The sequence below is a fragment of the Colius striatus genome, chromosome 12 (genome assembly GCF_028858725.1).
Source record: "Colius striatus isolate bColStr4 chromosome 12, bColStr4.1.hap1, whole genome shotgun sequence".
In the NCBI taxonomy this organism is placed as follows: Eukaryota; Metazoa; Chordata; class Aves; order Coliiformes; family Coliidae; genus Colius; species Colius striatus.
In genome coordinates, this window is record NC_084770.1 from 12,060,808 (window position 1) to 12,088,385 (window position 27,578).

The window sequence follows — 27,578 nt, forward strand, 5'->3', positions numbered from 1 at the left end:
AGAACGATTTCAGTTGGTTAACCCTAAATGTCATATTCTTTCTTTGTACTCAGTTAAACTGGTGGAGTAATGATGAGGTAACAGGGATAGTACCAAAGAAAATTTGGACTTGAGATACAATGGAAAGCCTTTCCTTTTATACCCTCTCTGTGCTAACAGCCTTTCTTCAGTGTTGTCCAGGGTACTTCAAATGATGTTCTTACAAGAACAGATTTCAATACAAATCTCACATTTCAGCCTTCAGTTAAAATTATCAAGAACTCTAATAACAGTACCAATTAGAACAGGGAGGGAAAGACACTGCAATCACTGCTGAGTGGCCAGGGCACTCAGTAGCCTTTCACAAGTGGCATTTAATGCAATAGAGTTCACAATTTAGTTTTTTAGATTAGATTAATGCTTGAATGCATTTTATCTGCCTGAAAAAGAAGCAGGCAAGTGAGACAGAACAGAACTGGCCAAGGAAGAAAAAGAGACACAGCTAGGAGAAAAAAACATCTGAAGTATATAATTGTCTTTCCCCATAAGAGCTCCATTATCCCACAACCACAAGGCTATTTTCCTCCCACTTCACCCCTCATTTTCTATCACAAACATCCAGTGACTTGGTCAATACTTTGACTTGGTCCCTGATCTTGCACACTTGCATATGCATTTAAGTTTACTTACGTGAGTAGCATCACTGGCTGTTCCTGAAAGTTTAACAAGGAACTTCACAGTGGCAAGAAGAAGAAAAGAACCAAACATTTAACAGATTCCTTAAAGGTGAAATTCACTTTTAAAAGATGCACTGAAAATTATAATAGAAATACAGAAATAATCTTTGCTCTCCTGTCTCTTCGTAGTGCAAACAGAAGTTGTCCATGTTCTGAAATAGAGAATTTTAGAAAATTAAAAGGAATACTTTCAAACTAACACAGTCTTCTGTGTTTGTCTAATGGCCAAACTGTGCATTATCAGACTGTTGATGTGCTTCTTTGATTGATCCATGAAACACCTAATATTACAGTGTCTCACTGATATACATCCTGCTGGGATTTACTGACACTATAACATTTGTAAAACTAAATAACCTAGTGTTATGCATATATGATGCCCTAAATTCACAGATCTCAGCATTGCAATACATTTTGGAAAACCCAGACTTGCAACACTTAGTTATCATACAGGATTTGTGATTCCAATGTGACATTAAATTCTGGTTCTGCCTATACATAACCTCTTTCCATATGGCAACATGTATATACTGAAAAATTCCTTACGCACTAGAAAAATCTACAGCCATTTCAGAGTACTGCTTTATGACTCTGGAACATTATGAAATGGCATTCCTATGGATCTGAGGTGTACTAATTCAGGACAAAAGTTTGATGCCACTAGCACTAACAGCTGTGTCCAGCTGTAACAGGGTGGGGAGTTGGGGGGGCGTTTGTGGGTTTGTTTGGTTTTCTCTTAATGCGTGTATATAATAAAGTTTTCTACCCTGGTTTCTTAAATATATTGGCCTAATACCACTCTGTGAGAACTTTGTATAAATGTAAGCAATGAGAAATCAAATTACTGGATGTCAGAGTGACATCCTGTGATAGGACCACGTGACTCTCGTCACTCAACCTCCTCTGTTTTTCAGTCTTTCAGGATCATCCTTTTCAATTAAAAGCACAATTTAGAATCTGGCTTATATTGCTTTAAACTATTTGACAGAAAGTCTGCCCTCAAAAGGCAAACAATTATATGCTTATAATTCTTGAATAGAATTATCCACTAATCCCAAATAACACTGTTCTTCAAGATTTTCACTTGAAAAGTAAGAATATAAAGCGCTGGAAAAGCACATTTAAAAGGAAAGAATGTTTTTCTACGTAGAACACCACAGTGTACTACTAAGGCATTACTTAGCTGTAACTAAATCATTTTAAGTATTTAAATAGTTTTTGAATACTGCAATGTTTGGGATGCACTATTAGATTATAAAGAAATACTAAAGCTGTGTGTTGCATATGATAGACCCACTATAGGACTGGTTTTCATCTTTCAATACAGGTGTGTCTATTCAATCCCAGTGTCTACATAAATGAAGTCTGAGATCAGTATGAGGTTTGCTCTATGAAAAGTAGGAAATTATTACCAGCCTTCAGGACTCCAAGGAATGGAGCACTTTCAACTTTCACTTCAGTCAATGGGAATTACAGCTAGATGAGTAACAGCAAACAGCATGCACAATCAGTTTTTAAAATTTATGAAAACAATTACCACCTATTTTCTTACCATAGAAAATCAGCAGCATGCATCACATGAGTAATACATTTGAGCAGTAGCAGGTACTTGCAGAAGTATTTAAAATTATTTCTATTGATGTTGTCATAAAGTTGAAAAATAAAACACATTGAAATTTGCATGAGACCCAAAGAAGGTTTGAAGATGGTGTCAACTTGCACACATAACCTTTCCACCATAACAGCACTTGATAGTAAAATGCATTTTGCAACTACTGAATTAAAGTTTACATTGTACTGAAATAAATGTCTTACAAAAAGCCCATTACAAATTGTTTTGGACTTACTGTAGCTTAATGTATCACCAAAATACAGACAAATTATCAGGAAACCTGTTAAAAGCTTAAAATTCATTGTAAAAGCATTACTTAAAAATAGATATTTTTTTGTATATGGTATAACTTAAAAGAATACACTTAATAAGAATAAATAAATTCTTTATTAAGTTAAATTGGTGCAACTTTATCATCTTCATTCTGTTAAAATCAACTTTGAAAAGAGTTTGATCATGTCAGTCCTATTTCCTAGTGATACGCAGAGCCTCATTTTACGTTTTATGACAATTTGAACATTCTACAATCAAACCATACAAAACCTAACAGAAATTCAGAAAACTACAGACAGACTAGCTAACCAATAAATTCCAAGTTTGACATGGTATATGAACTCCATTGTCTAACTGAGAATATTACTCAAAATTTTAAAAAGTCTTTCTCGAAAACTGTAGAACAAAGAGGAAATGTTGGTAAAAATAACAAGAAAGTGGAAAGAAAACCAACAAATCATTGTATTCAAAAGAGTAGTCAGTCATTTCCAAAAGGTGCTGCCTCTTCACTCTATTGCAACTTTTGTATGTCAGAATTTCTATAATTCTAAGTTTTTTAGAGAATACGGCTCTTCATATCTCCAATAGAACAAAAATATTATCTCCTTTGTTAGAGCAAAGGAAAACAATAGTCTATACAGCTCGTGGTTCTACATAGCCTGGCAACCTCATATTACACTGATTGGGTCTTCTTAAACAGATGCACTGAGCATCTGAAACGGTGTCAGAATATGAAAAGTTCTGAGGTACTTTCTACTCTTTTTGTTAATGATGTGATATTTACAACAACAAACAAACTCCTGACTTAGCTTCACCTCCGTTGGCGTAACCCCCAGATTCTACTCTGTTGGGATCATTCAGTTCTTCAAATAGTCCCGTTTCAATAATTTCTTCCTGCCAGGCTATAGGGACAGCACCTGTTGCAAACCTCTTGAAGAACTTCTTATCTTTGTCGTCAAACTCAATTCCTCGTATTTCAGAGAAGTCAGCAATGTCAGCAACATCTTTGGCATAGACAACTGATGGATCTGGCACAAATGGAGGATCAATAAGGTTTGCCTCTAGCCTGTGGAAATTTATTGTTTTGAAAAAATTATGTCTTCTTGGGTCATCATCTTCATTTCTGAAATAAAGCAAAAGTTTGTTAATTGGTTTTGCTCTCAGACATGGTATGTTTTTGTGTTGTATACACAAGAGTATTTTAAAGTAAGAAGACAAATATATATATGCACATATCTACATCATGCAATGCAATTCCTTTTTTTCCCAACCAAGGAACACTGTGTTACATTAAACTGCAGAGCTGAGAAGCAGAAAACATCCTGATCCCATTATTCATTACTCTGCCTTTCAGGGTGAATCGGTCCGGGCAAGGTGCCATGCAAGAGTTGCAGTGCTGCTTCTGGCAACCACTAAGACACTCATATCCAAAGACACACTTAACCAGAACTGAAGATACAGCAGGATGAGGAGAGGAGTCTTGGGAGTGGAGCATCTCCCTTATGATGAAAGGCTGAGGGAGCTGGGGCTCTTTAGTTTGGAGGAGACTGAGGGGTGACCTCATTAATGTTTACAAATATGTAAAGGGCAAGTGTCAGGAGGATGCAGCCAGGCTGTTCTCAGTGATGTCCAATAATAGGACAAGGGACAACGGGTACAAGCTGGAACATAAAAGGTTCCAAAGAAACATAAGGAAAAACTTCTCCACTGTTCAGGTGAGGGAGCACTGGAAGGGGCTGCCCAGATGGGTTATGGAGTCTCCTTCTCTGGAGACATTCAAAACCCACCTGGACGAGTTCCTGTGTGACCTGCTCTAGGTGGTCCTGCTCTGGAAGGGGGTTGGACTGGATGATCTTTTGAGGTCCCTTCCAACCCTTAAGATTCTGTGATATACTGACCAACAATGACAGTTCAATGGTAATTAGGATAAGAACATCTATTAAACTTTTGTCTGGGGTACACTGGGTTAATACATCTAGGGACTGACTCCAAGGCACAACAAGTTGAATAGGTAACTGGTAACAAATGACATTTCTGATTTTATCATAATTGAAAGCAGATACACATCTACATCATAGAACTCTGTTATGTTGTCCTAATAAACATCCAGTTTTAGTGAGTCTGTTCATCCAAATGATCTACTCACATAAATGAACAATTTTAGATTTTTAAGATTTTAAGCAAATGCTCTCACACCACAATCCTTTAATAATATCATTAAAACCCAATACTAAAATCCAGAAAGGATTAAAATCATTGTAAGGAAATATTTTAAGTACATTTTACAGAAAACAACTGTAGACCTCAGGGAGAACTTTTCCTGTAAAAGATACAGTGAATTGTTTCATTGTAGACCCATAGAGAGACTTGTAGGATATTCTGATGATAATCTGAGCCTCAAATGTGTGCTCATTAAAGCATAACCAAGGACTGCAGCTTTTGAACTACATCTCTAGTGTCAAGGCATGCAAAGTTTGAGACTTGAATTCTAGTGAAAGGAGGAGCAGAGGGGACCACTGGATTTTCTACACCTCTGCATTCTTTTTTAAAATGTCCTTATGGATGCACTGGTCTTTAAAACGGTAACAAAAGAAAAAAAATGTCTGGTTTTTTTCCTCAGAAAACAGTAGTTGCCAACACATTGATTTTTTTCTATTCCCACTTCTTTACAAAGTGTAAGCCCTCAGGTATTTCTAGACAATGTTCTATGAACAAAATGTAATGCAAACCTTTGGTAAGCTTTTTTGTCTTTGCAAACATTTAGGAGACACCATACAGAAGTAGATTTGTGTGACTCTAGAAAATCTTCCTTTTTCTATGAACTTATACCATGTATGCAGAACAGCTCCTCCAGCTTGTCACAACTGCCAGTTCCTTATATGCTGTCCTGCCATGCTTCTAGTCTGCCTTGGTGCTATCCAGGCATAGCTGAGATGAAACTACCAGCTGCTCTTTTCAGCTCCCTTGTTAGAAAATTGTCATTTTGTGCCTCTGCTGCCTGGTTCTTCTGAGCAGGTCACCAGCCACCAACCACTGTATACCACCATGACCAGGATCCTAAATCACAGCCTGAAGAATGATAGATGGCTGCCATCTGGGCACCCTGGGCAATGAAAAAAATGACATTTTCAACCCAAAAGAGCCATATGGAGACAATTATGAATGTATAGATTAAACCAACAGGGATCCTGATCTCTGCATATACAGTCTTACAAAATCATCTCTTAACTATCTCCTAGCTAGTGATAACCAACTACTTGAGCAGCCCTCAAGCCTGATGTGATTTATTTTCATTCACTGTTAGCTTGAAGTGCATTAGAGTTGCTGTTCAAGTTAACTAGTGCCCTGGGACACTAGTGCGCTAGTCATACTGACAATCCTACTGGGCAGATATACTCACAAAAACTTCACTTTATTTTGCTCTTCCTTTCTGTAATATAAACCAAAAAGCACTAGCAGCTGGTGAAGGCTCCAGAATGGACTGCTGCAGTGTTTCTCCTCCCGATGTATTTTCAGACACCAGCAAACTGATGAAATTTTAAAACCATAAAGCTACAGGAACGCCATCTACTGGAACTGACTCAGGGATCTTCCAACGGCCTGGAGGGGAACGTGAGCTCTTCTTGTGTGAACTGCACGATTACATAACTAAATAGAAAGAGCAAAGGAACTCATCTAAGATCTGTCAATCTTCTGTTCCTCCATTATTTTTTAAATTACTTTATAGATTTGGGATTTGATATGTCAATCCCCAAAAGCTTGAGTGGAGAAAAAGGGTTACATCTTTCCTGAGGTAGCCACTTACACCAAGTCTTCAATAAAAGAATAGAGTATTTTAAAACGTCAGGTGTACAAAGCAAAGCTGTCCTTTAGCAGCTTTAACTTATGCAACAGGCACTTATATAGATAACCCAAGGTCTGACTGTCCTTAGTAGAATTACAGTGCTAATCTTTACATAAGGATGAGATGTCCTGAATAGTATCACCCTGTTTAAGAGGTACATTGCAGGCTTTTATTCTGTCCGTTGCCCAGGCATGGCACACATCCTATCGTTTTCCTTCTCTAAGTATGGCACATAAGAGGAAGAATATCTTAAATAGCAGAACATGTAAAACAATCTGTGCACTTACCTTTCTGTGTACTTTTCTCCCATTGCTGAGAAATAACGTAACAGTAAGCACACAGATTGACTGTAAATTACTCCCTTGGTTACATGAAGCGAATAGGCTATTGGTGGTTTTGCTTCAGCCTTGCTGAATGACTTGGCCAACTCCCTCAGAATTTCTAAGTTTCATCTTCCCCTACTCTGAAATTTGTTTACTTCACAAAATGCTGTAAGATTAAATGTCTGTAAAGCACACTGACTTGTAAGGTAGAATGCTCTAAGTGTTTTCATATTAAATTTATGTTTTAAATAAGCTTTTAAAACATATTGAAACTAATACAGATTTTGTATCAAACACACTCGATGTGATGTTGAAAACGAATTTTCTTTCTGCAGCCCTGCAGAATTGTGAAAACTCAGCAAGCACAAAGGCTAGCTGTCTTCACTTAGCACTGGATCAATATGTATCTTAATTATATATTACTTTTCATTAATTCTTTCAGACAAATCTGTGATGAACATTTTGCAGGACTGTTCCACATCGTTATGAAATATAAATTTAGAAGACCAGCTGTGCATTTTCATTAAGTCTCAGTGTCCACTCGACCTTTAGATGGGACAATCACCCAGTATGTTTGTTTTCATACGTTATTCAAATCATGGTGTATTCTAAAGATGGGTACTATTGGTTTCCTATTAATTTTTAAAATTGCTATTATATTTCTTTTGTCTATATTGCAAATGTAGATCCCTAATCTATCTCATTAGAAATGCACTAAATTATTTTTATATATACATATAGACAGAGAGAGAGATGCTCACATATACAAGGAATCAGAGCTATTATAAGCTAAATATTGTAATACATAGCTTTACAGTTTTATTCTTATTGAACAGCTATTTGAAATTGTTAAGTCAGGGACACATTCATCAATCTACATCAACCTAAAGCCTCCTCTGAAGTTCCAAAAAATGGTTGTATTTACAAGAGCTTGTACCCAATATTCTTTCCTTCCATTTCTCCCTGAGATGAGTCAGGAAGACCAGAACCTCTACAAGATCTTTTAAAAGCACTTGAGTAAAGCAGAGGGGTTAATGTCTCTTCAGTAAGAAGCCAATGACGCAGCTTTGCAAGTTTGATATCCGCAGGGAAGATAATCCACATTGCAGATTTGGATTTTTGCCCACATCATTCCAGTAAGTGATACAGCCTAAGATTCTGCATTGACTCTGCGTCAACACAGATGCAGGCATCTACTTGAATATCCTTTCCCTTTAGGAAAGAAAATGCAAGAGAAATGGGCTGCTCCCTTCTCTAAACTCTATACAGACTAACCCCACAAAATGCTAAGAAGAGAAGTCTAAGGAGAGGATGGACAAACACTATTGCAACAAATTCTGTATTGCCATATTATCTTCAAAACTTCTTACCTTTCCTTTCCTAGAAGTGAAAGGGAAAATTCAGTATGCTGTAGAAATAATAACATTGTTTGAAGCTTATACCTGGCTTTCACTGAGATTGAGAAGTAAGGCATACCTGCTTCCTAAACGATTCTCTATTTTCTTAGCCAAAAACAGTCGGCAAATATCTTTCGCTTCCTCTGTAAAGTTGGCATGTTCAAATTTCACCTCATCTTCCAGAGTTCTTCTTTTAACCTCATCCTTATCGACCTTTTCTTTGTAATTCTTGAACGGTGTTCGCCCAGCAATCATCTCATAAATACTACACCCCATAGCAAACCAGTCCACAGGATAGCAGTAATCTTCTTCCTTCAGGATTTCTGGAGCCATATAACCATTTGTCCCGGCCTATTGCAAATATACAGACAGATTTACTATACAAGGTCAGTAATGAAATGCATACAATTAAATAAACTAGCCTACAATTATTCCAAAGTATTTGTAATACAATTGATATATTTTCTATCTAAAAAATCTGTAAAATTGATTTTTTTAAAATCTAGGAACCCCAAAGTAGAGCTCTGCTTTAGCACATGGACTATACCTGCCTTTACATGCCTTAGCATATAGAAAAACTGTCATAAATATGCTCTTCAGAAGTGAAATATCTGTGCAATTTCTACCTAAAAGTGATTCATTTTAGATTAATGTTTAGCTTGCTTTCTTCTTTCATGTTATTTTTTTTCCTGATGAAGACAGTGTTGTTAGCTTTGTCCTGTAAACACAACTAGCAATGAGTCTGAAAACTTTAAAGAAAGACAAAAATCAGACAATCACCAACTGCCTCTCCTCTCCATTCAGTGGTTAGAACTGGTCCAACACAGGGGTCTGCTACCAATGAGAATGTTCTCATCAAGCTGGTAGCTGAGGTGCACAAGGAAGTTCTCACCTGCACACCCTGTTGGTCTCAGGAAGGAAGTACTACCACTAACATACCAAGAAAAACTCTTAAAACCACTGTAAGAAAGTAAACCTATGAAAATAATAATCAGTAAATTGCATGCATTCAGGTGAAACGACGAGTTCATATTTCCTAACTGATAAAAAAGCTTGAAATAAAGACTACTACTATGTACAGCACCTATGGACCCTTCTCCAAGAGAAGTAACTGCTCTTGGAGGGGGCAATCTGCTTGTTTCCTTCCCCGACCAGGACTGGAACATTTCCCTTGGGACAAATTGCACAGAGTTCAAAATAGCTCCTGCTGCCTCTCTCTCTCTCGGGAGACAATTCACCTGGGAGGGAAGTGAGGAGGTCAGCCTCTCTATACACTTTCTGCTGCACTGTTATATGCCTGAGGATGTGAGATTTACATGAAAACAGCATTCCCTCAGCTGACCCAACATTTCCTGCCACACCTGATGTTATATCTTATTTTCCGTATTTACCAGAGTCAGCGAACAGAAGTTATGTCAGAAGTTGCTCTTTTCTTTTTTAAATACTAGGACTGAAGTATTAGCAGTATTAAAATTTAAATGAAGAAACTGTGTTTGCTCAAAACCTCACTAAAGGTTATTCATTACTGCTATGAGAACAGAAGCAGTAACAGAGATTCACTCCAAAACAACACAGTCAGAAAAAGGTAACTCAAGACAGAGGTCATTTGGTCAAGTGATATTTATAAGAATCAGAGCTTAACATACACATTTTACTTTATGGGGTTTGGGTAACTCCTCTAATTTTTGCAACTTTAGGCACAGCATTTCCGAGGCAGCTGTCCCTATAAACTTTAGCTCATGCCACTACACATTATGGCATATACTCTGCTGTAAGCAGTGCGTGCAAGAAGGAACATCTTAGTCTCAAGTACAACATAAGCCTAATGGACGGAACACTAAATCCTTTTTTGGGGTTCTTTTTAGGGATATAGAGCAAAATCTTCCATGTGGTTGAAAAAGATAAATGAGATGAGAAGAACAAAAACAGCAGTCAGGTTGAAAGCAAAAGGTTAAAAGAAAAACTGTTCCCTCCTTAACTGAAACCAAACAGAGGAGTCATATGGGCACTGCAGCAGCTGACATCATTCCACAGGTAATTTGTACCGTTTGCATTGAATTTCTTCTATTAAAAGTTAATACTGAGACATACCCTGACAGTATTCCATTTTTTATGTACAAATACTGCTCCATTCAGAAAGGGGGACAAGTACCCAAATACTGACCACAGAACCCAGATTCATCTGGCCTCAGAAGACTATGAAACCTGGAAGAGAGAGGAGGGTTTGAAAGCAGTAGAGAAAGTTTGGTACAGAAAGATGCACACAGAGCTCATTGTGGGTTAGTGAACACAAACACAATGTGGTCTTTCTGATATGACATTACTTTGCTGTATCTTAGCATCATGATATGGGAACTGGATAAATCTGACATCAAAAAGTCAGAAATCTGCAATCATCAATTTGTCTCAAGGCAGCTCCTTTCTGAGTGCCTGTCTTTCCTTTAATTTATGCTCTTTCCTCCACAGTTGTTTTTTCAAAACAAACAGCCGCCAAGTAACTTCAGTCTCTCCCATGTGCATTTTCCACATAACCATCAGTAAGTCACACTACACAGAAGAACACCATACTTCGACACGGTAGTCGTGTTTCTCAAGAACAGAGAAAGTAAGACCATAATTGCAGACCAAAAAGATGGTGTGACCACATTAAACAGAAAACAGAAATAGCTCATCAGCAGCTCCCTTTGGACTGAACTGAAAGACTGTGGATGGGGTTACTCTCAACAAGAATGAAAACTTCAAAATTCTAAATTATTAGCACTGAAATCTTTTGAGCTGAGCTAGTTCAATCTGAGAGATGTCTAGAAACACATTGTTCCTCTAATATGTCAAATCATTCCAACTTACAAATTTATGAGAGATCTTTTTCTCATGGAATTTCATCAAAACTTCAACCTAATCTTACAACAAATCTCTCCCAGTCTTGAAGGTTTCCTATGATTCATAATGAAGGAACAGGCTGAGAAGCAGGAACCTAAGCCTCACCTCATACACCCTGAGACTCAAAACTCACTTTAAACTTTCTTATTTTATGTAAGAAACAAACACATTTCACAAGTAGTCAGCAGTGGTGTTTAAGGGAGAAGGAACATATGAACAGACAGGAGGAAGAAATACATAAATCTCTGCACCTTTATCAAAACAGGAATTTGAAGAAAGGAAAAAAGAAAGTTTAAATTTTAGTCTTTTCCACCCATTTCTACATATGTTGAGCTTTGGCAAAATCATTTGGAAATAAATATGATAAAGCCACAAGTATTTGCTTTATTATGAAACACACAAAAAAATAACTACTCAACCCATGGAAGAACATACATTTTTCAAATGAAGATTTAATTCTATCAGACAGCATTAGAGGGAAGCTAAAACCTAACGGCCCTGCATTAATCACTATGGAAAAAAACAATGTCAAAAAGTGTGAAAAGAGATCCTGTGGCAACATGAAAGGCAACTTCAATGACTCTGGAGAGGTTTATTTAAGCAGGTAAACCAGCAGCTTAGTGAAGGTATCTTTCAACCAGTATCATTCTCATGACTAGCAGTGGTAAGATTTGAGCAGCAAGAAAATAGTCTGTTAGGTGGGAAATATATCCACTGATTCCCAAAGCAAAAGTGAATCAGAGTAATGAGTTAAGTTACTCTCAACAGGCCAAGGAATAAACAAATATACTGCAAATTACACTCAAATGTAAAAAGGAGAAAAAAAAGACAGCAAAGGAATCAAAGTCTATAACAAAAAAGATAAATACCTTATTTTTGAGAGTCTATTTTCCATGGTCTGGTATTGAATACTCAATTCAGTTAGAATTACCTGCTCATGCCTCAGAATGGATACCTCTAAGTAGGGGTTACTGCTATTTCTATTACACAAAATAATCATTACGTTTGTAGGATTTGGTGTGTTTTCACTCTATGTAACTTATAAGTAAATTCAGAAGTGGCATAGTAACTGAAAAATGCTTTTTCTTACTAGATCTTACTTTACATGGATAAACTTCACTTTTTAAATGGAAACGGGTACAAAAAGGATAAAAAAACCCCCAAACTGCACTCAGAAAGTTGAAGTCCTTTGCTGTCCAGTCTGCCCTGCTAGGATGTGTATTGGGTTTTGAATGAGACTAAGACCAAGCACATTATTTTCTTCTTTCCTATAGGATTCCTGGTAAGACCAGGAACGATATGAAAATACGTGTTGACTGCTAAAATAGTCTTATAGAGACACATTATATGGAATTACTCCTTCACTGATCTGGAAGCATCTAAAGGGACACAATAAAAAAAGGAAGTCACAATGGAGACTTAGAATTTTATTTATCCCAAATTTTCTTTACAGAAGGCAGAAATCATATGCCATTGCAGAGGCACACAACTTTCTGAAGTGCAACAGTAGCTCTCCATGTAATACTGTTCTCTGTGATGATAAGCAGAATGCCTCACTTGCGTATGCTGTTGCAAATATGAAAATAGACATTTCAGTCAATTAGAGTTTTATTGATTTGCTTTTGGGAAGAGTCAATGGATCTACTTCTCCTTTTATTCCTCTATTTCGAGAACAACCCAAAATAAAATGTTTTCAATAACCCTCTAAAATGTAATGACCAAATGTTGTCTGTGGATATATTAGTGAAGAAGTTCTGTTAAGAGGAATCACAGCTTTGAGTGTGGTTTGACAGGGCACAGTGGAAATGACTCATCTGAAAGTATACAAATGTTTCTCTTGTGAAATGCGATCCTATATAAATTTTTTAAGGGTCATATAATTATAAAGTTTTAATAATACAAGATGTGATCCTGAGAAGCACTAAGTGCACTTGCTTCCCAGTACAGTCAAAGGGGAATTGGCACAGCAGAACTCTGAGCAGAATGAGGCCCACAATGTGAGTACACTCACACATCCTATCCAGGTCGCTGTCCCAAGAAGGGAATGGCCCTTGAACACCACCGTTATCCCAGCTTCCAGTAGATGCAAGGGTGAAAGAAACAGAACTCTCTGGAGCTTTCAGCAGCACAGAAACAGGGAAATGAGGAGAAATGGGATTTAGACCTCTCTACCTTTTCCCACAGATCTCTGCAAAACAAACTCAATTGATATCACAAACCAAACAGTAAAGCAAATCAGAATGTCTATCTTTTGTTTGCCATGGCACAAGAACTGTTGAACAGAGGAAAAAAAACAAGCTGAGTTTAGCTCTATCAGCTGTTTCCTGGGGCTCGGTCCTTCCTTCCTCCAAGGGGTGCCACTGCCTGCTTTGTTCTCTTGTCCAGCTGTTCCTCCACTCCTTCAGCAATGGCCTTAATAGACCCTGCAGGAATGCAGGAACAGACCACAGAAAACTCTTTTGCTGTGCACAAGCTAATAGGCCCTAGATTTAGAGAAGAACAACTGATTAGCCTCTGTCACTCACTTTACAATCATTCACTTTTCTCCCAAGAGCCACTGTGAGGAGGAACAGAGAATAACTTAAATGAATCACACAGCACTGCAGTTCCTCCCGACATGTTCATACAGTTACAAGACAGCTGATTACATGTATAGGCAACTACCTTTCACAAGAAGATAAAATAAAATCTAATTAGGGCAAAAAGCACTCTTGAAAAGTCTCACAGAACAAAGATTTTGGCATGTTGTTAATGCTTAGCAAAAGGAAGGACCTTATGATGGGATGGCCCATCATAAATTGATGGGCTACTGATTCAGAAGAATACAAGGAGGATTGCTCAGAGTAGCACAAAAAGATAATGAGAAAGACTGCACAGGCACTACTGAATCCCGCAAGTCTACACAAAATTCAAGACCAAAGCTTTTTTCATTTTCACATAGGGACATCATTTTAACAGGGAAAGCTGCCTTAAAAAACCCCACACAGATAAAAAGCACAAAAGGGACAAAACTAATTTCTGGTACATTAAAATAAAGACAACAAAATTGCCTCTGGGTTCAAATTCACTAACTGGAGTAGTAAAAAAATCCACCATTGTTTTTTACTCTTTTAAGCTTGGACATCAGTAGTCACTGAAATCAAGCAAGTTGCACAAATGAAAGAGAAAGCCATTTCTGTGACAGTAAGGGCAGGCTGCTTCTGTGTTCACACAGAAGAGGGAGTTACAGCATATTTTCCAGTGGTAAATGGCTTGAGGAAGGACAGTCCAGAAACTGGGCCAATTTTAACTTTGGACTCTGGAGCATCTCCATGCTTTCTTCCTGGCTGATCACACAGACATCACTATCTTTGCCTCAGAGCCCTACTGGAGATAGAACCTGCTAACATCCTCCACCTTGGTGAAGTGCTGTCAGAAGAAACAGGCACTCATAGACAGTGAAGCAATGAGACATTATAGGATTGAAGCATGTAGGACGAGCAGAACACTTGGTGCAAACTCCCACACAATTAGAATTCAAGAATTATCAGGTTTCTCTAGTCTTCCCGTGACATGATTTTCCCTTCAATTTACCTTTACATTTCTCCTGACCATTTCCCATCTGTACTGTGGGAATAACACTTCAGAGATGTTTACAGTTTTATTATCTAATGACCACAGAGTAACCTAGAAACAACATTAATAATGGAGAAAATTCTTCATCTATTTAGCTCTGTGCATATTTTATGAAGGTCTTCATAATGAATTTACATACAGTATCATAGGACAATGTGTAGGTGGCCTTCTCAAGAAGGGGACATCAAAGAGGAATTCTGTGTTCAGTGCTAGTGTGACTGAGAGAACAAGACTGCAAGGTGCTCTGAGAAAAAAATTGGCCTTCCAAGATAGGTACAGCCCCTGTAGGTTAGGCAGCACAAATGACGAGGCCTTGATGGTTACTGTCTATCACTGAAATCCAACTTATCTTTCAGGATTGTGACTAATATTGGGGGTTCAATTCTTTTACATGTAAATCCAGGAAGATGGGTACTGGCTGCATCAGACCAAAGGCTCATAAGGCCAGTTTACTGTCTATGAATTGGCCAAAAAATGGATGCACAGGGAATATTGCGGGAACCTAGTGTACACATTGATACTTCTCTAATACTTTCCTCACTCCAACTGTTTGCAGGTCAAGGACTTCCAGATACAAAAATGGTTTCAAACAACAAAGTTGTTTTTCATCAATTGTCTACTCTCCTCCTGAATTTAGATAGATCTTTAGACCATACAAGATCTTTTGCAAAAGAATCCTGCAGCTTAACTACACTTTTTGTTAAGAATCACCTCCATGGATTTTCAACTTGAACAATAGGGAAAACCAAGTCCACAGTTTTCACCTGCTTATGTCTGTAATTTCATTCTTTTGTCTTCAGAAAAAAAGTCATAATAAGTTTGTTAACTGAAACTGCTCATCACAGTAAGTGGAATGTCACATGTGCTCCAACAAGAACTACTACACTCCCTCCCATCCCATACCTTACTGTTCCTGCAATACTGCTTCTGGTCAAAGCTGTCAAATAACAGTTCAAAGAATTATATTGTCAGAAAAAAGTTGTATCCCTTATCCAGTAAAATAAAAACATCTTTGACAATTCTGAAGTGGCTCACTAGATGAAAGAAATCATTCTAGAATGTATAGTTTCTTATAATAAGACTCAAGACACAAGGGGACTAAATAGTAGTATTTAGTACTTACATAGCATTTTTTATGTTCAGAGAATAAGCTTTCTACCAGCTCTAGGAACTCAATAAGGGACCTTTTTCTTGCTGTTTTATAGAACATGGTACAACGTCTATTAACTGTCAGATTAAATTGAATGAAGAACAAGGTTAAAAGTCACGCAAAGAGATTTGATGCTATGTCTTCTCCAACGTCTTTCCCAAAGAGAGAAGCATGTCTCATGGGTGGCACACCCTGTGTAGGTAAAGTATTTTATAGGACACATTGCATTCTCATAGTTTTAGATTACTACAATATCCTTTCTCCCACCTCCAAAACTGCAGGAGGCAAAATGAACCCACAAAATAATTTTTCCTCCCTTCACGCTCATGATCATGTCAATCATAATGTGGATAAGGTTGCATTCTGTAAAGTATATATTTCAGATATTAAAAAGATCAGTCACCATGATGCACTTAAAACAACTGTGATTATCAACATTTTTAAGAACAAAGTTCTGTGTGGAAAACAATAATCCATTTTATATGTTGTACTTAAAAATGCCCAAGCAGAATGATGGTTTTGAGTCTAAAATAGCAGCAAGTCACTCTAATCCTGAGCAAATCAGGTGCTGTCATTTTTAAAATTGCAAAGGAAGGATAAATTTTTACAGAATCTTGTCCAATAACAATGCCATGAGATAATGACCAAAGGTCATCTGTAGAATAAATTGATGGGTTATTTTTTATTTCACAAGTCTAAACCCTCCTCCCACTTCTCAACTGCCTTGAAATTAAACTGCAAGTTTCAGGAACATCTAAATAGATTTCCTTCTATTTTCCTAAGAAATAGAATCTTATAATAAACAAACATACAGGAGGGCAAAAGGACATTTTGAGAAAGTTTTTAACCAAAACATGTTTTTCCTATAAAAATATTATGATGTCCTTCAAATATATAAAACATAGCACAGGAAAACTGTGAAGAAGCCTGACACCTCTGAAGATATGAATTCACTTTTATAAATACTACAAAAATATGTTTGTCTTATTCTTCACAGTTATTTTGTCAATATTTAAACTCTCTGGCTGACATGCATCTGCACAAAAGTACTTCACAATTTACACGCAACAGTTACTTTGTATAAAAGCTTCGCTTCGCCCAGTAAGGGCAGAAAGTTCTTCCTGAAATAAACAGCAAATATGCACTGACTTCTGGAAATAGGGAATTAAGTCCTCTATATTTTGATATGTGGAAAGTATCAGGGTACCAAACAAAACATGCTTACTTTTGTGACAATCATTCTCAGGAAATAAAGTAGAATTACTAGTTTGGATAAAGGCAGGAACATCTGACTCAAATTCAAGTGAATTTTGAGTTGTATGAGAAAAAGTTCAGAGACCTCAAGAAAAAGATGCCAGGTCGAACTGTAGAGGCTCCTCATTTTTGTCACACACAAGAAGAACTAGTTCCAGAATCAAGCAAGCAAGTACATAACTAGATAAAACATTTTCCCTATGCAAAAGCCGTATTTGCAGACTCTCAGTTTCTCCTTGTTGCCAATTTCAATTAGCCAAGGGAAAGAGAACATCAACACATCAGAAGAGATGCTACAAGGCACACTTGTATGAAAAGTCATAATGTTATTCCCTAAGGTACTGAAAAATTATGTTATCACTGGGAAACGTATTCCTGTTTCCAGAGATGTCAGTAAGAACTCTGCCTGAGGTAAGTGTGCACATACACATTTCTAGGTAGCCTGCACAGGTACATGTATGCTTCACAAGATGATCCTATATACTTCGTGTTTGTTTCATGTAGAAAAAATACACTGGAAGTAGCTTTCAATTGCTTTCTTCTATTTCCAAGACTGTCACTGTTCAAACGTGTTTTGGGTTGGATAGGGGTTTTTTTTTGGCCAGATAGCACTTCACAAATACAAATGAGCACAACTTAGTGAAAACAAAGTTTTCTAAACTCTGCAATTACCATTGTACCAATTAGAAGAGCATATACATGTTCAAAACAATATTCACATGGAAAGCCAGTTGTTTCTACTTGCTGCTTTAGCAATTGAAAAGAAAGAGGGAAAACTAAGGCTGGGTCTTTCTAGACCTTTGTAATGAGCATTGTTTCTGAAAGCAGGCTATTTTTATTTATAATAGTTACAGACAATTGGTATACAGCACAGAAATATTTCTCAAAAGAAGTTAATGGAATGACAATACTTAAGGGATAACAAGGCTATTTCTTCAGTTACATAAGTAGTAAAGCATCAGCTGCACAATGCTTTTACTGCAGTAAATACAAAGCCACCCATCTAAAAGTCAAAAAACTTTCCATTTGCAAAACCCTCAAAACTTGGGCTGGTAAACAAGACATAAACATTATAGTTTCATAGAAATCTTCAACAAAAACTTGGAAAATGTCTAATCCAGGAACTCGTTAACTAGCTTATCACTTGTGCCATGTGATAACCTAATCACCTAACAAGATTTACAAAGGGATTTATGGATCCTCCAGCTGATGTATGGGTGATGTGCTTTTATTCCTACATGAGAGGCTAGGAACTTTTTTGATGCTTTGAAAGCAAACCAAATTTACCTTTAATGGCTTGTACACTCATGAGATGTGTACAAAACTTTCAGAATGCATCAAAATAATGCATTTTTTGCAATCTTTAATGAAACAAAGATATAGATAAATCCAGGTATTATATACTATTCAGTCCTGTATAAGGAATGAACTAAAGTCATCGCATTTCTACTTCATGACATATAGGGGGGCAAAAAAGACATAGGAAAAAAAAGGGAGAAAAATGCAGCTTTATTTACCGTGTGTGATATATTGAGATCTTTTCATGCCAGTCAGGTTAGAGTCAAACACACAGAGGTGAACTTTTTTTTTCAGCAGATATCTAAGATCAGATGTCTATTCCACGTTTGCTTCCTTGCTCTTCCTGATATATGAAAGCTATGGAAGAGTTTTCTATTTTATTTTGCTTATTCACAAGGAAGATGCATTTAACACCTGAAGAACTAGAAAGACCATTAAAAGACTAGCATTCAGGAAGGAAAACCTAAATCACCAAGAAAGACTTTAGACAGCTGTTGAAAATTCTTTGATTATTTCACTTTATGATTAGTATCTATTTAGTTCACACCCCTAGAAAACAATTCTGAAGAAAGCACTCTATTTTTAAAAAGCCACCATTCTGCTTCTTCATTTAAGAATGAGACCAAAACAGAATCTCCACACTCAGAATGATACAGTCTCAAAATAAAAGTAGCATTACTGAATACAAAAGTAGCTTGTATTGTAGAAATCTGCTCAATGTGAGTAAACTGTTAAAATATGATCCAGAAAATAATATTACTTCTTCTCCTCTGAAATGGTATTCAAGAGTTGCTGCTACTGATATTCCTAAGACTAAAAACAAGAAATAAAATAGAAGATTAAACAACTCAAGCTCACAAGCTTTCATTAGACAGCAGAAAGAAAAAATCCAACTTCTTTTTTAATATATTACCTTACAGAAACACCACAAGATATGCAATTAAAAAAATATCTCTACCTTACACTTCACAAATAAACTATTTCAATTTCAAGCCATGTAATATATGTAAGACTGGCAAAGTAAAATTTATCTTAATAGATGAAATAAATTACCATTAACTGTAACACACAACTACACCATGGTTTCTTTTGGTACTAGCAATATTACTACTTACTTTCAGGAAGTAGAATGACTTATGAAAATTATTAAAGCAAAGTTAGGCATTATTCTTATAGTGCAATACAGTGGTATTTTACGATATTTAAGAATCATGTCATAAAATAGGGTTGCAAGGCTTTGAAGTCAGAACTGCTAGAGACACAACTGAAGTTCAGTGTACTGCTACCTCCTTCAAAACAGAAGGATTCTTTAAATTAGAAGTTTTTATGTTACAGATCACTAGTATTGTCCTTATAATTAGGGACTGAAAATTGTAAGCCTTAAATTGTCAGTTCAGACTATCATCCAAAATCTATAAATAGCTTTATGATTGATGTTAGGCACTTCACTCAGATATACAGTACAACACAGATTTGGCCTGGAAGAATATCTTTTCTGCTTCAGCTTACAAAATTGCCTGTATAAAACTGTGTCCACAAAATGGTGCAACTGATAAAATTTAATGCAATAAATCTGTCTTGGGCCCATATATCTTTTTGGGCGAAAAAATGCCAGACCTAAAAAATATTTGTTAAGTGGTAACAATTTGTTTGTCATACTCAAAAAAAACACCATGATAGAAACTGACAATTTAAAGTCACAATGTACCTGTGATTAGTAAACAAAATTCATTTAACAACACCATTTTCACTTTATTACAGGGGTACATGGTGAAGCTTAACACAAGAAATTTTATAAAGGTGTTTTTAGGTCTTCCTGTTTATACGTCAGTATTAACAACAGTAATATCTAGCTCTTCCATGATGTTTTTTAGTAGTAGTTTGCAAATGACTCAAATAGGGTTAGTTTATGGGTTAATAAATAGGGTTAGAAATGCAATGTAATACTGGGAATTACTATTCATGTGACTCCCTGTTGTGGTTTAATCCCAGCCATCAACTAAGCACCACATAGTCACTCACTCACTGCTCCCCAGTGGGATGGAGGAGAGAATCAGAAAAAAAAGTAAAACTCATGGGTTGAGATAAGAACACTTCAGTACCTAAAACAAGGCAAAATATAATGACAAAAAAAAAACCCCAACACAATAACAATGAAAAGTAATATAACAGAGAGATAAACCCAGGAGGGGTAAAAACCCACCAAAACCCAAACCAAAACAAAACCCCCACCAAGTGCTGCCCAATGCAATTGCTCAGCACCTGCTGACTGATGCCCGAGCAGTGATCCCACCCTCCCGGCCAACTCTTCCCGGATTATATAGTGGGCATGATATTCTATGGTATGCAACAGCCCTTTGGCCAGTTTGGGTCAAGTGTCTTGGCCATGCTCCCTCCCAGCTTCTTGCCACCTGCTTGCCACTACAGCATGGGAAACTGAAAAATCCTTAAGCACTAAATAGCAGCAACTAAAACATCAGTCTGTTATCAACATTGTTCTCACACTAAATCCAAAACATAGCACTGCACTAGTTACTAGGAAGAAAATTAACTCTATCCCAGCTGAAACCAGGACATTCCCTCATAGTTACAATACAGAATAAAACCAAAAGAAAAACAAGCTCAAAGATTTTTCTTTCTTCTCCTATTTCAATTTCCTGTATGAATAAAACTGCCTTTAACAGAAATTCCTTGTAACACACTACAATCATGCAGTGTATTATGCATTATGGATTTCACTCTAATAAAAGTACTCACATAATGGTGAATACTGCTTCGTAAAACAGTGAACAACAAAGGAAGAAAAACCATTATAACAACTTGATGACTGCCATAGAAGGTGAGGAGGAACAACTGCCTTGTCCACTATTGCTTTGAGATTCTACCCTAATACCAACAGAAGTGGTTAGACATTTCTAAATACGCTCGTTCATTTTGCTTTATTTTCCTTCTGCCAAACCTCACATACTTACAAGTAGGAAAAACTGTCCTTGGCCAAAATATTTTTTTTTATAATCACAACAATTGCGTGCATCTTTAACTTGCAAAGCACAATAAGGTTTATAGCTTTGGATTCACTGATCAAGAAGCCATCTTCACATTTTTTTATTTAAAAACCTGCCTTAGCTTTCACTGAAACTATATTTTCACATTTAAAACACAATGTGGTCTCATTTCAAAATGATTTCCTATCTAAAAGTACATTGGTTTCTGTATTTTCTTTCACAAAGGACTAAAATCACTCAGAGTACAAGGTTTTTTAATTGCCAGGAAAAAATATATCCTTCAAACTACAAATTACTGTATTGAGTAACAATGTCAAAGGTCGTGTGTACTTCAAGAATGACGCATAGGGTTACTAGCAGCTCCTCCACTTCTACTGAATTTCTACAGAATAACTTGAAAGACTTGAGTTTAACATAAGGCAGTTTACAGTGTTGCTTTTATTTCTTCCTGTTCTTAGTGCATTTCAGATACATTCACTCATTATATACATTTTTAAGCTCCAGATACCTTGGGAAAAATACACTTTTTTCATAGCTAAGTTACCTAAACACATCTTTCTTGGGTAAACCTCATGGCATTATTACACATCTGGGTTAGTTTGGGATGACCACAGGCACAGATGAAATGCTGCACAATATAATTCACACAGCAAAAATGATTTGGTCATCAAGCTGTTTCTTCCTACATATGCACAGGCATGTACATGTCCAAACTGTCATCAAGTCTGTTAACTTTTTCAGGAATTAATTGTGAGGCGGGGGAGAGTTGGCAATGGCTTATTGTGCAGCACCATGACACCTACAATAAGTACCATCACTTAAGAGTCACCTGGAAGAAAGTGCAGGAGCAAAAATCTAGGAACAAAAACTGAATACAGAAGGAGGCATATTGTTCACTGCTGCTCATTAAACAAGCAATTGTTAAATCCCTGACTATATACTATTGCTCAAGGCACAAAGCATCTGTGTGTCTAAACTGACACACAGGTCCATGAGTTTATTTTGAAACAACAAATCAAGTTGATTCTACTGTTTCTGTGTAAGAGACATTATTTTACTACATATAGCATCTAAAGAGTTAATTAACCAAATCTTCTTACCACCTGTCTCCTAGAATGAAATGACCATGTAAGGTCTTTATCAAAGAACAAATCCCGTGGAATTAAGTCTTGGACTCATAATGCATTACAAATAGAACAGCTTCCCTTCCCACTGCCCATGTCTAATGAATTTGTACTCACCCTCTGAGTGATACTTTTTCCCTCTTTGACTTGCACTGCCAATCCAAGATCAGACAGTCTACAATTACCATTATCATCCAGGAGGACATTTTCTGGTTTCATGTCCCGGTACACAATCTTGATGGAATGGAGATGCAGAATCCCACAGGTGATCTGAGCTGAGTAAAAGATGACTCTGTCCATTTCCAAACCCCTTTGTCCCACATTGTAGATGTGATACTTCAGATCCCCTCCATTCATGAGGCTCATGACAAGACATAGATGGCTTTTGCTCTCATAGGCATAAGCTAGTGTGACTATGAAAGGGCTGTTCACCTTTTCCAGGATCTCTTTCTCCAGTAGTGCCATCTTCTCTCCACCTTTCTTTTTCAATCTTTTTTTATCTAGTTTCTTGCAGGCATACATCTTGCCAGTATTTTTCACCTGGATGGCACAAACCTAGTGAAGCAAGACCATGAGGAAAACCAATGAAGGAATTTTACACATACAGATTGAATATCAATGTCACTAACAGATAAGAACTAGTGAATGACAGATGCCTCCTGGTAGGTGCTGATGCTAACTTCCATGGCAGAGTATCACTAGCAGAGAAAAATAAGGAAATAAGAAGCATAGAATCTGTTCTGTTCCAGACAGGTATATGGTGGACCTTACACAAAGTTCTTGAGGACACCATTAGTAGACATGTATCAGTAAATAAAATGCACAAGGCACCATCCTCCAACCATGAGAACAAGCAGCATATACAGCTTGCACCTGTTTAGCTAAAATAGCTAAAGAGTATTCTGCCTCAAAAAAGGGAGCATCATTCATGCTGTTTTGGGAACTGATCCTGATCTGTGCTATTCCTTAAACCACACCTAGAAATTATCTGGGACGGTGAGAGATAGCACAGGCTAAAACGATGCAGCCTAAGTTCTGGGCAATAGGCAATCTGCAGGAGCAAATTATGCAAAACCTTAGACAATTTCTTAATCCACTACCAAGTTCCTCTTCGCAAACCCACCTGCTGGTCTTGAAAGGGGAGATGACCCACATCCTTAAAAGTACAGCTCTTACCTCTCCAAAGCCACCTTTGCCCAGCACTCGAAACTCATAGAAGTATTTTTCAGTTACTGGCTGCTTCTCAAAAACTTTCCATTGGAGGAACTTGTCATAGAAGGGGCTGGTCTGGAAGTCCTGGAAGGGCTTGTCTTTAAGGAAGAGTCTGGTTTCCTCCTTGGCCAGCTGCATAACATTCTCATAGTCTTTTGCAGTAGCTGCTTCGCATTTGCTAGACAAGTCAGAGCTCATGAAAGCCAGATGGTTTTTGGAGCCTGCCTTAAGAAAACTGGTGAACATATTCTCCATGGTACTGCCCTTGAGATTGTCCTCTGCCAGCTCCCAGTTTGACACCTCATCCAGGAAGTCCCTAGCTACTAAATATTCTGGCACTGTCTCTAAGAAGTCTCTGAAGAATTTCTTGCCAACAGGCTGCTGCTCACAGATGCTGTCATAATCGGCAACAATGGACTCTCTAACCTCTTTGCATTGCTCAATCTTGGGCAGTGAGAGGCTCTTGCGTCTTTTTTGCATCTCCTTGGTGTCTGCATCTCCGCTCTTCCTTGCCTGCAGATAGGCTGTGTTGGCAATCAGGTTGTCAAGCCCCCCCATGTCACACATCTTGGCAAGCTCTTGGGGTGGCAGAGCCTGGTTGAGATAAAATGAGCAACTGGCCCAAGTGCTGTGCTGTAGCTGCCCTGCACTCCTTCCTGCTAGTGATGTGAGAGCTTCCGAAAACCACCACAGAGACTAACTGCTTTTGCATTAAATACCTCTCAAGGATTTTCACTAAGTACCTTTAGGTATATGTACCATTTGTGGAAAGTGACTGGTAAGAGGTTTCTCTGTAAGGAGCTTTGAGATTGCTATGTATAGCTGAGAGATGACATCCCAGGCAAACCTTCCCACTGACAGCACCAAACGCATGCGCTTCCGCTGGTGCTTTCCAGAATGGGCCCAGATAACCTTTAACTGTACCAAGATGCCTTCTGTATGCACTGGCCCTGGCTGCAATACATACTCTCTTGAAACCAAGCGGCACTCTGGCCCCAGTTAACAGGACAGCCTCACATTTTCCTCACTTGACACAGAGAATGCCAGAGTACTGACAACTACATAAGCTGGGAAATGGTTTTATAAAAAGCTTTTCTTGTGCACCTGCTATGCCTGAAACAGAACTTGACATGGATGAACACAAGTTGTTGAGCATTAAATTATCATACAATTCAGTGCTTTGAGCATCCACAACTCAAAAACTGAAGGTAGACTCAACATCAACGACTCTCAGCTCTGCAGACACTTAGTGCAAACCTTGATGCCTCATGTGGCTCAGTCTGAGCAGATTACCTGCAGAGGCTAAGACCTGCAGCTGGTCTAATAATAATGGTCCCTAAATATGAAACAACATATATTTCATACTTCATCTTTTAGCCACAGAAAAAGGAAAAACACTTCAGATGGCCAGCCAAATCGTGGAAAGACACTTTCATGTGTCACTGTGGCCTCAGTTAATTTTCCATGCTGAGCTTTGTAACAGAAAGTGGCAGGATAAGAAGGTGGCAACAGCGTATGGATGAGGTGGCATCAACAAAGGGACAAGGCTGATTATAATCAAGTGAAGACAAATTCCACCTGACTTCACTCACTGGCTGCCTACCAGGAAGCCTGTGCCCCTTTTTTTGCCCAGAGAATAAAAATCATGTGTGGCACTGACTAGGCTAAGCCCCCTTCTGCTGTGGGTCATGTGATTTGGCAGCTAAAACTTCCTTTAAATATAAACAAGGTATTATGGGAACAAGAAAGGCATTTCCATGATTCTTTCTGTAGCAACAGAGTCAAGCTGTACTCTTGAGGTCAAGGTCAAGTTTCGTTTTTTCTTTTTTTCCACTCTTAAGAGCAAGTTGAAGAGCTGAATCAGAAACACTAAACATCGGGAGTAACACAGGCACCTCTCAAGACTCCCTACAGTAAGTGCTAAGCCCTGCTGGGCTGCTTTTTGTCACTCTACTACTATGTAGCATTTTGGTTTTCCATGCTTAATCCTGTCTGCATTGAATCTATTTGACATATAAGTCATGTTTATACTCGACAAAATTACATTAGAGGTGTGAGTGTCTTTCTAGCTGCACTGAGGGGATCATCCATCGCAAACTGTTCTGTGTGTGTGAGAACATGGTGTGCTCTAAAGCAGAGTATTTGAAGGTCTTGCCTCTAGAGCGAGCACTAATTGTGCCAGGTGAAGGCACACACAGGGCAGGAGGGGCTTATGTAAAGGGATTAATAACTCAGAGTAAGCAAAACTGAAAAAAATCAAAGGAAGAAATGTAGGATTCTGCTGCTGTCTTCCCTGAAAATGGTGCCCACAGCAACACATTCCTAAAATATCCTGGGTACAGAAATGTGAGAAAGGAGGTAACAGAACCATCAGCAGTCTTTTTTACATTTAGCAAGAATAACACCACAGCTCAAACAGGAGCAGTGTGAACGGCTGGTGGTTGGGCACCTACAGGTGAACACAAGTTTATACCAGCTGTGATGGATGCATGTCTAAGCAAATTGGGAAAACACTGAATGGCTGTGATATTGCTTAATAACAACTGATATTATCTGCTGATAATAACAACTGATGTGATAACTGTAATAGCAACACAGAGGATGTTGATCTCAGTGTGTAGTGAGACAGAAGCTACATTTTACAAACTCAAAACATTTTATGAACAAGATTACAAAAACTCAACAAAAAGGGAGTGAATTCTGCATGTTTGTCTGATGACACAGACTGCCTTTGGAACTGCTTTAGACAGAGAAGATGAAGTCTCTTTAAACTTGAACAGAAATAGAAATACATCTGCTGAGAAATGCATTAATGTTACACATTCAAGATGACATTCAATTTTGGAATAATGATGATATGCTATAATAGAACTTCAATTTCACCCAGGTTTTTAACCGTTTTATTAAGTCTGTAACAATTTCAAGCTCAAAGCAGTAATTCAACCTATCACATATATTTTAAAAAACCCCTTCAGCATATGTTCAAATTGATAGGAATTACTTTGGATATGTAGAGAAAAGACAAAGTCAGAAGCAAGCACTTAAACATTTGTAAGAAAAATATCACATGATTCATATAAAAATTGATGTTATATTGGGGATTTCCACCAAGGTGAAACAACGCCTTCTTGCATTTCCAAAACATTGTAACCAATAAAATGAACCCAAAATTACTATTTTCATGAAACCACAATTTCTCATTTCACCTACAATTACTTAGTACCTGCTTTCCTTGGGATATTTAAATTTTCCACTTGGTTTGCTTTCTATATTAGGTAACCAGCCAGATTGTTTATGCTCCTACTTAACTGATGTCAAAGACGTGTCTTTGTACAAGATTAAAAATACATGTCTCCATGATCTTTAACAGAAATATAAATTAAAGAATTATTAATGTTGTAATATTTTAATACTACGGTTGTAGAAATCACATGTAGAATATAACACAGCAACAGACTTGGAAATACTACAAAACTAAATTTTGTAGTCATCAAGAAAACTCAAATTGGAAACGTTCAGTACAGTGTGATGGAAAAAGCACACAGTGAATGCTTGACACACTATTCATTTTAGAATAAAACTCAGAATACTTTCCAAAAACTCACAACTGTGTTTTTGTACACAATATTACTTAGAAAACAATTTCTTTATCCTGGCAGGAAATTATGCAGCGTATCAGACTTACAAGTAAGGTTGATCTTTCAAATTAATTTATTTATCTATGCAAAAATAACAACAAACTGTATTTAGGGTATCATCTGCACCACCACATTTCTATGCCCTGATACAGTTAACACTCAAATTGTGGCAGATACATTTGTTACTGTAGTGTCTCTCTTTTGTCAATTCTGGAAATATCTGCAGTAAGACTGAC

At 37.4% G+C, this 27,578-nt stretch overlaps 1 protein-coding gene across 3 annotated transcripts in view; it reads right to left on the reverse strand.

Annotated features, from left to right (window-relative positions):
• GRK7 (G protein-coupled receptor kinase 7) overlaps positions 1-27,297 on the reverse strand; it is a 35,491-nt gene extending 8,194 nt beyond the window's left edge. Inside the window, exons 1-5 of one of the 3 annotated variants that reach the window (XM_062005469.1) lie at positions 23,669-27,297; positions 22,610-23,047; positions 8,245-8,516; positions 3,519-3,724; positions 670-868 (exon numbers count right to left, since the gene is read on the reverse strand). In XM_062005469.1, coding sequence (XP_061861453.1) covers positions 798-868; positions 3,519-3,724; positions 8,245-8,516; positions 22,610-23,047; positions 23,669-24,271 — 1,590 coding nt within the window. In that variant the 5' untranslated portion in view covers positions 24,272-27,297 and the 3' untranslated portion in view covers positions 670-797. Of the gene's footprint in view, positions 1-669; positions 869-2,696; positions 3,725-6,076; positions 6,250-8,244; positions 8,517-22,609; positions 23,048-23,668 lie in introns of those variants that run through there. The other 2 variants (XM_062005468.1, XM_062005470.1) reach the window with 2 other exon arrangements.
• Between the last annotated feature and the right edge of the window lie 281 nt (positions 27,298-27,578).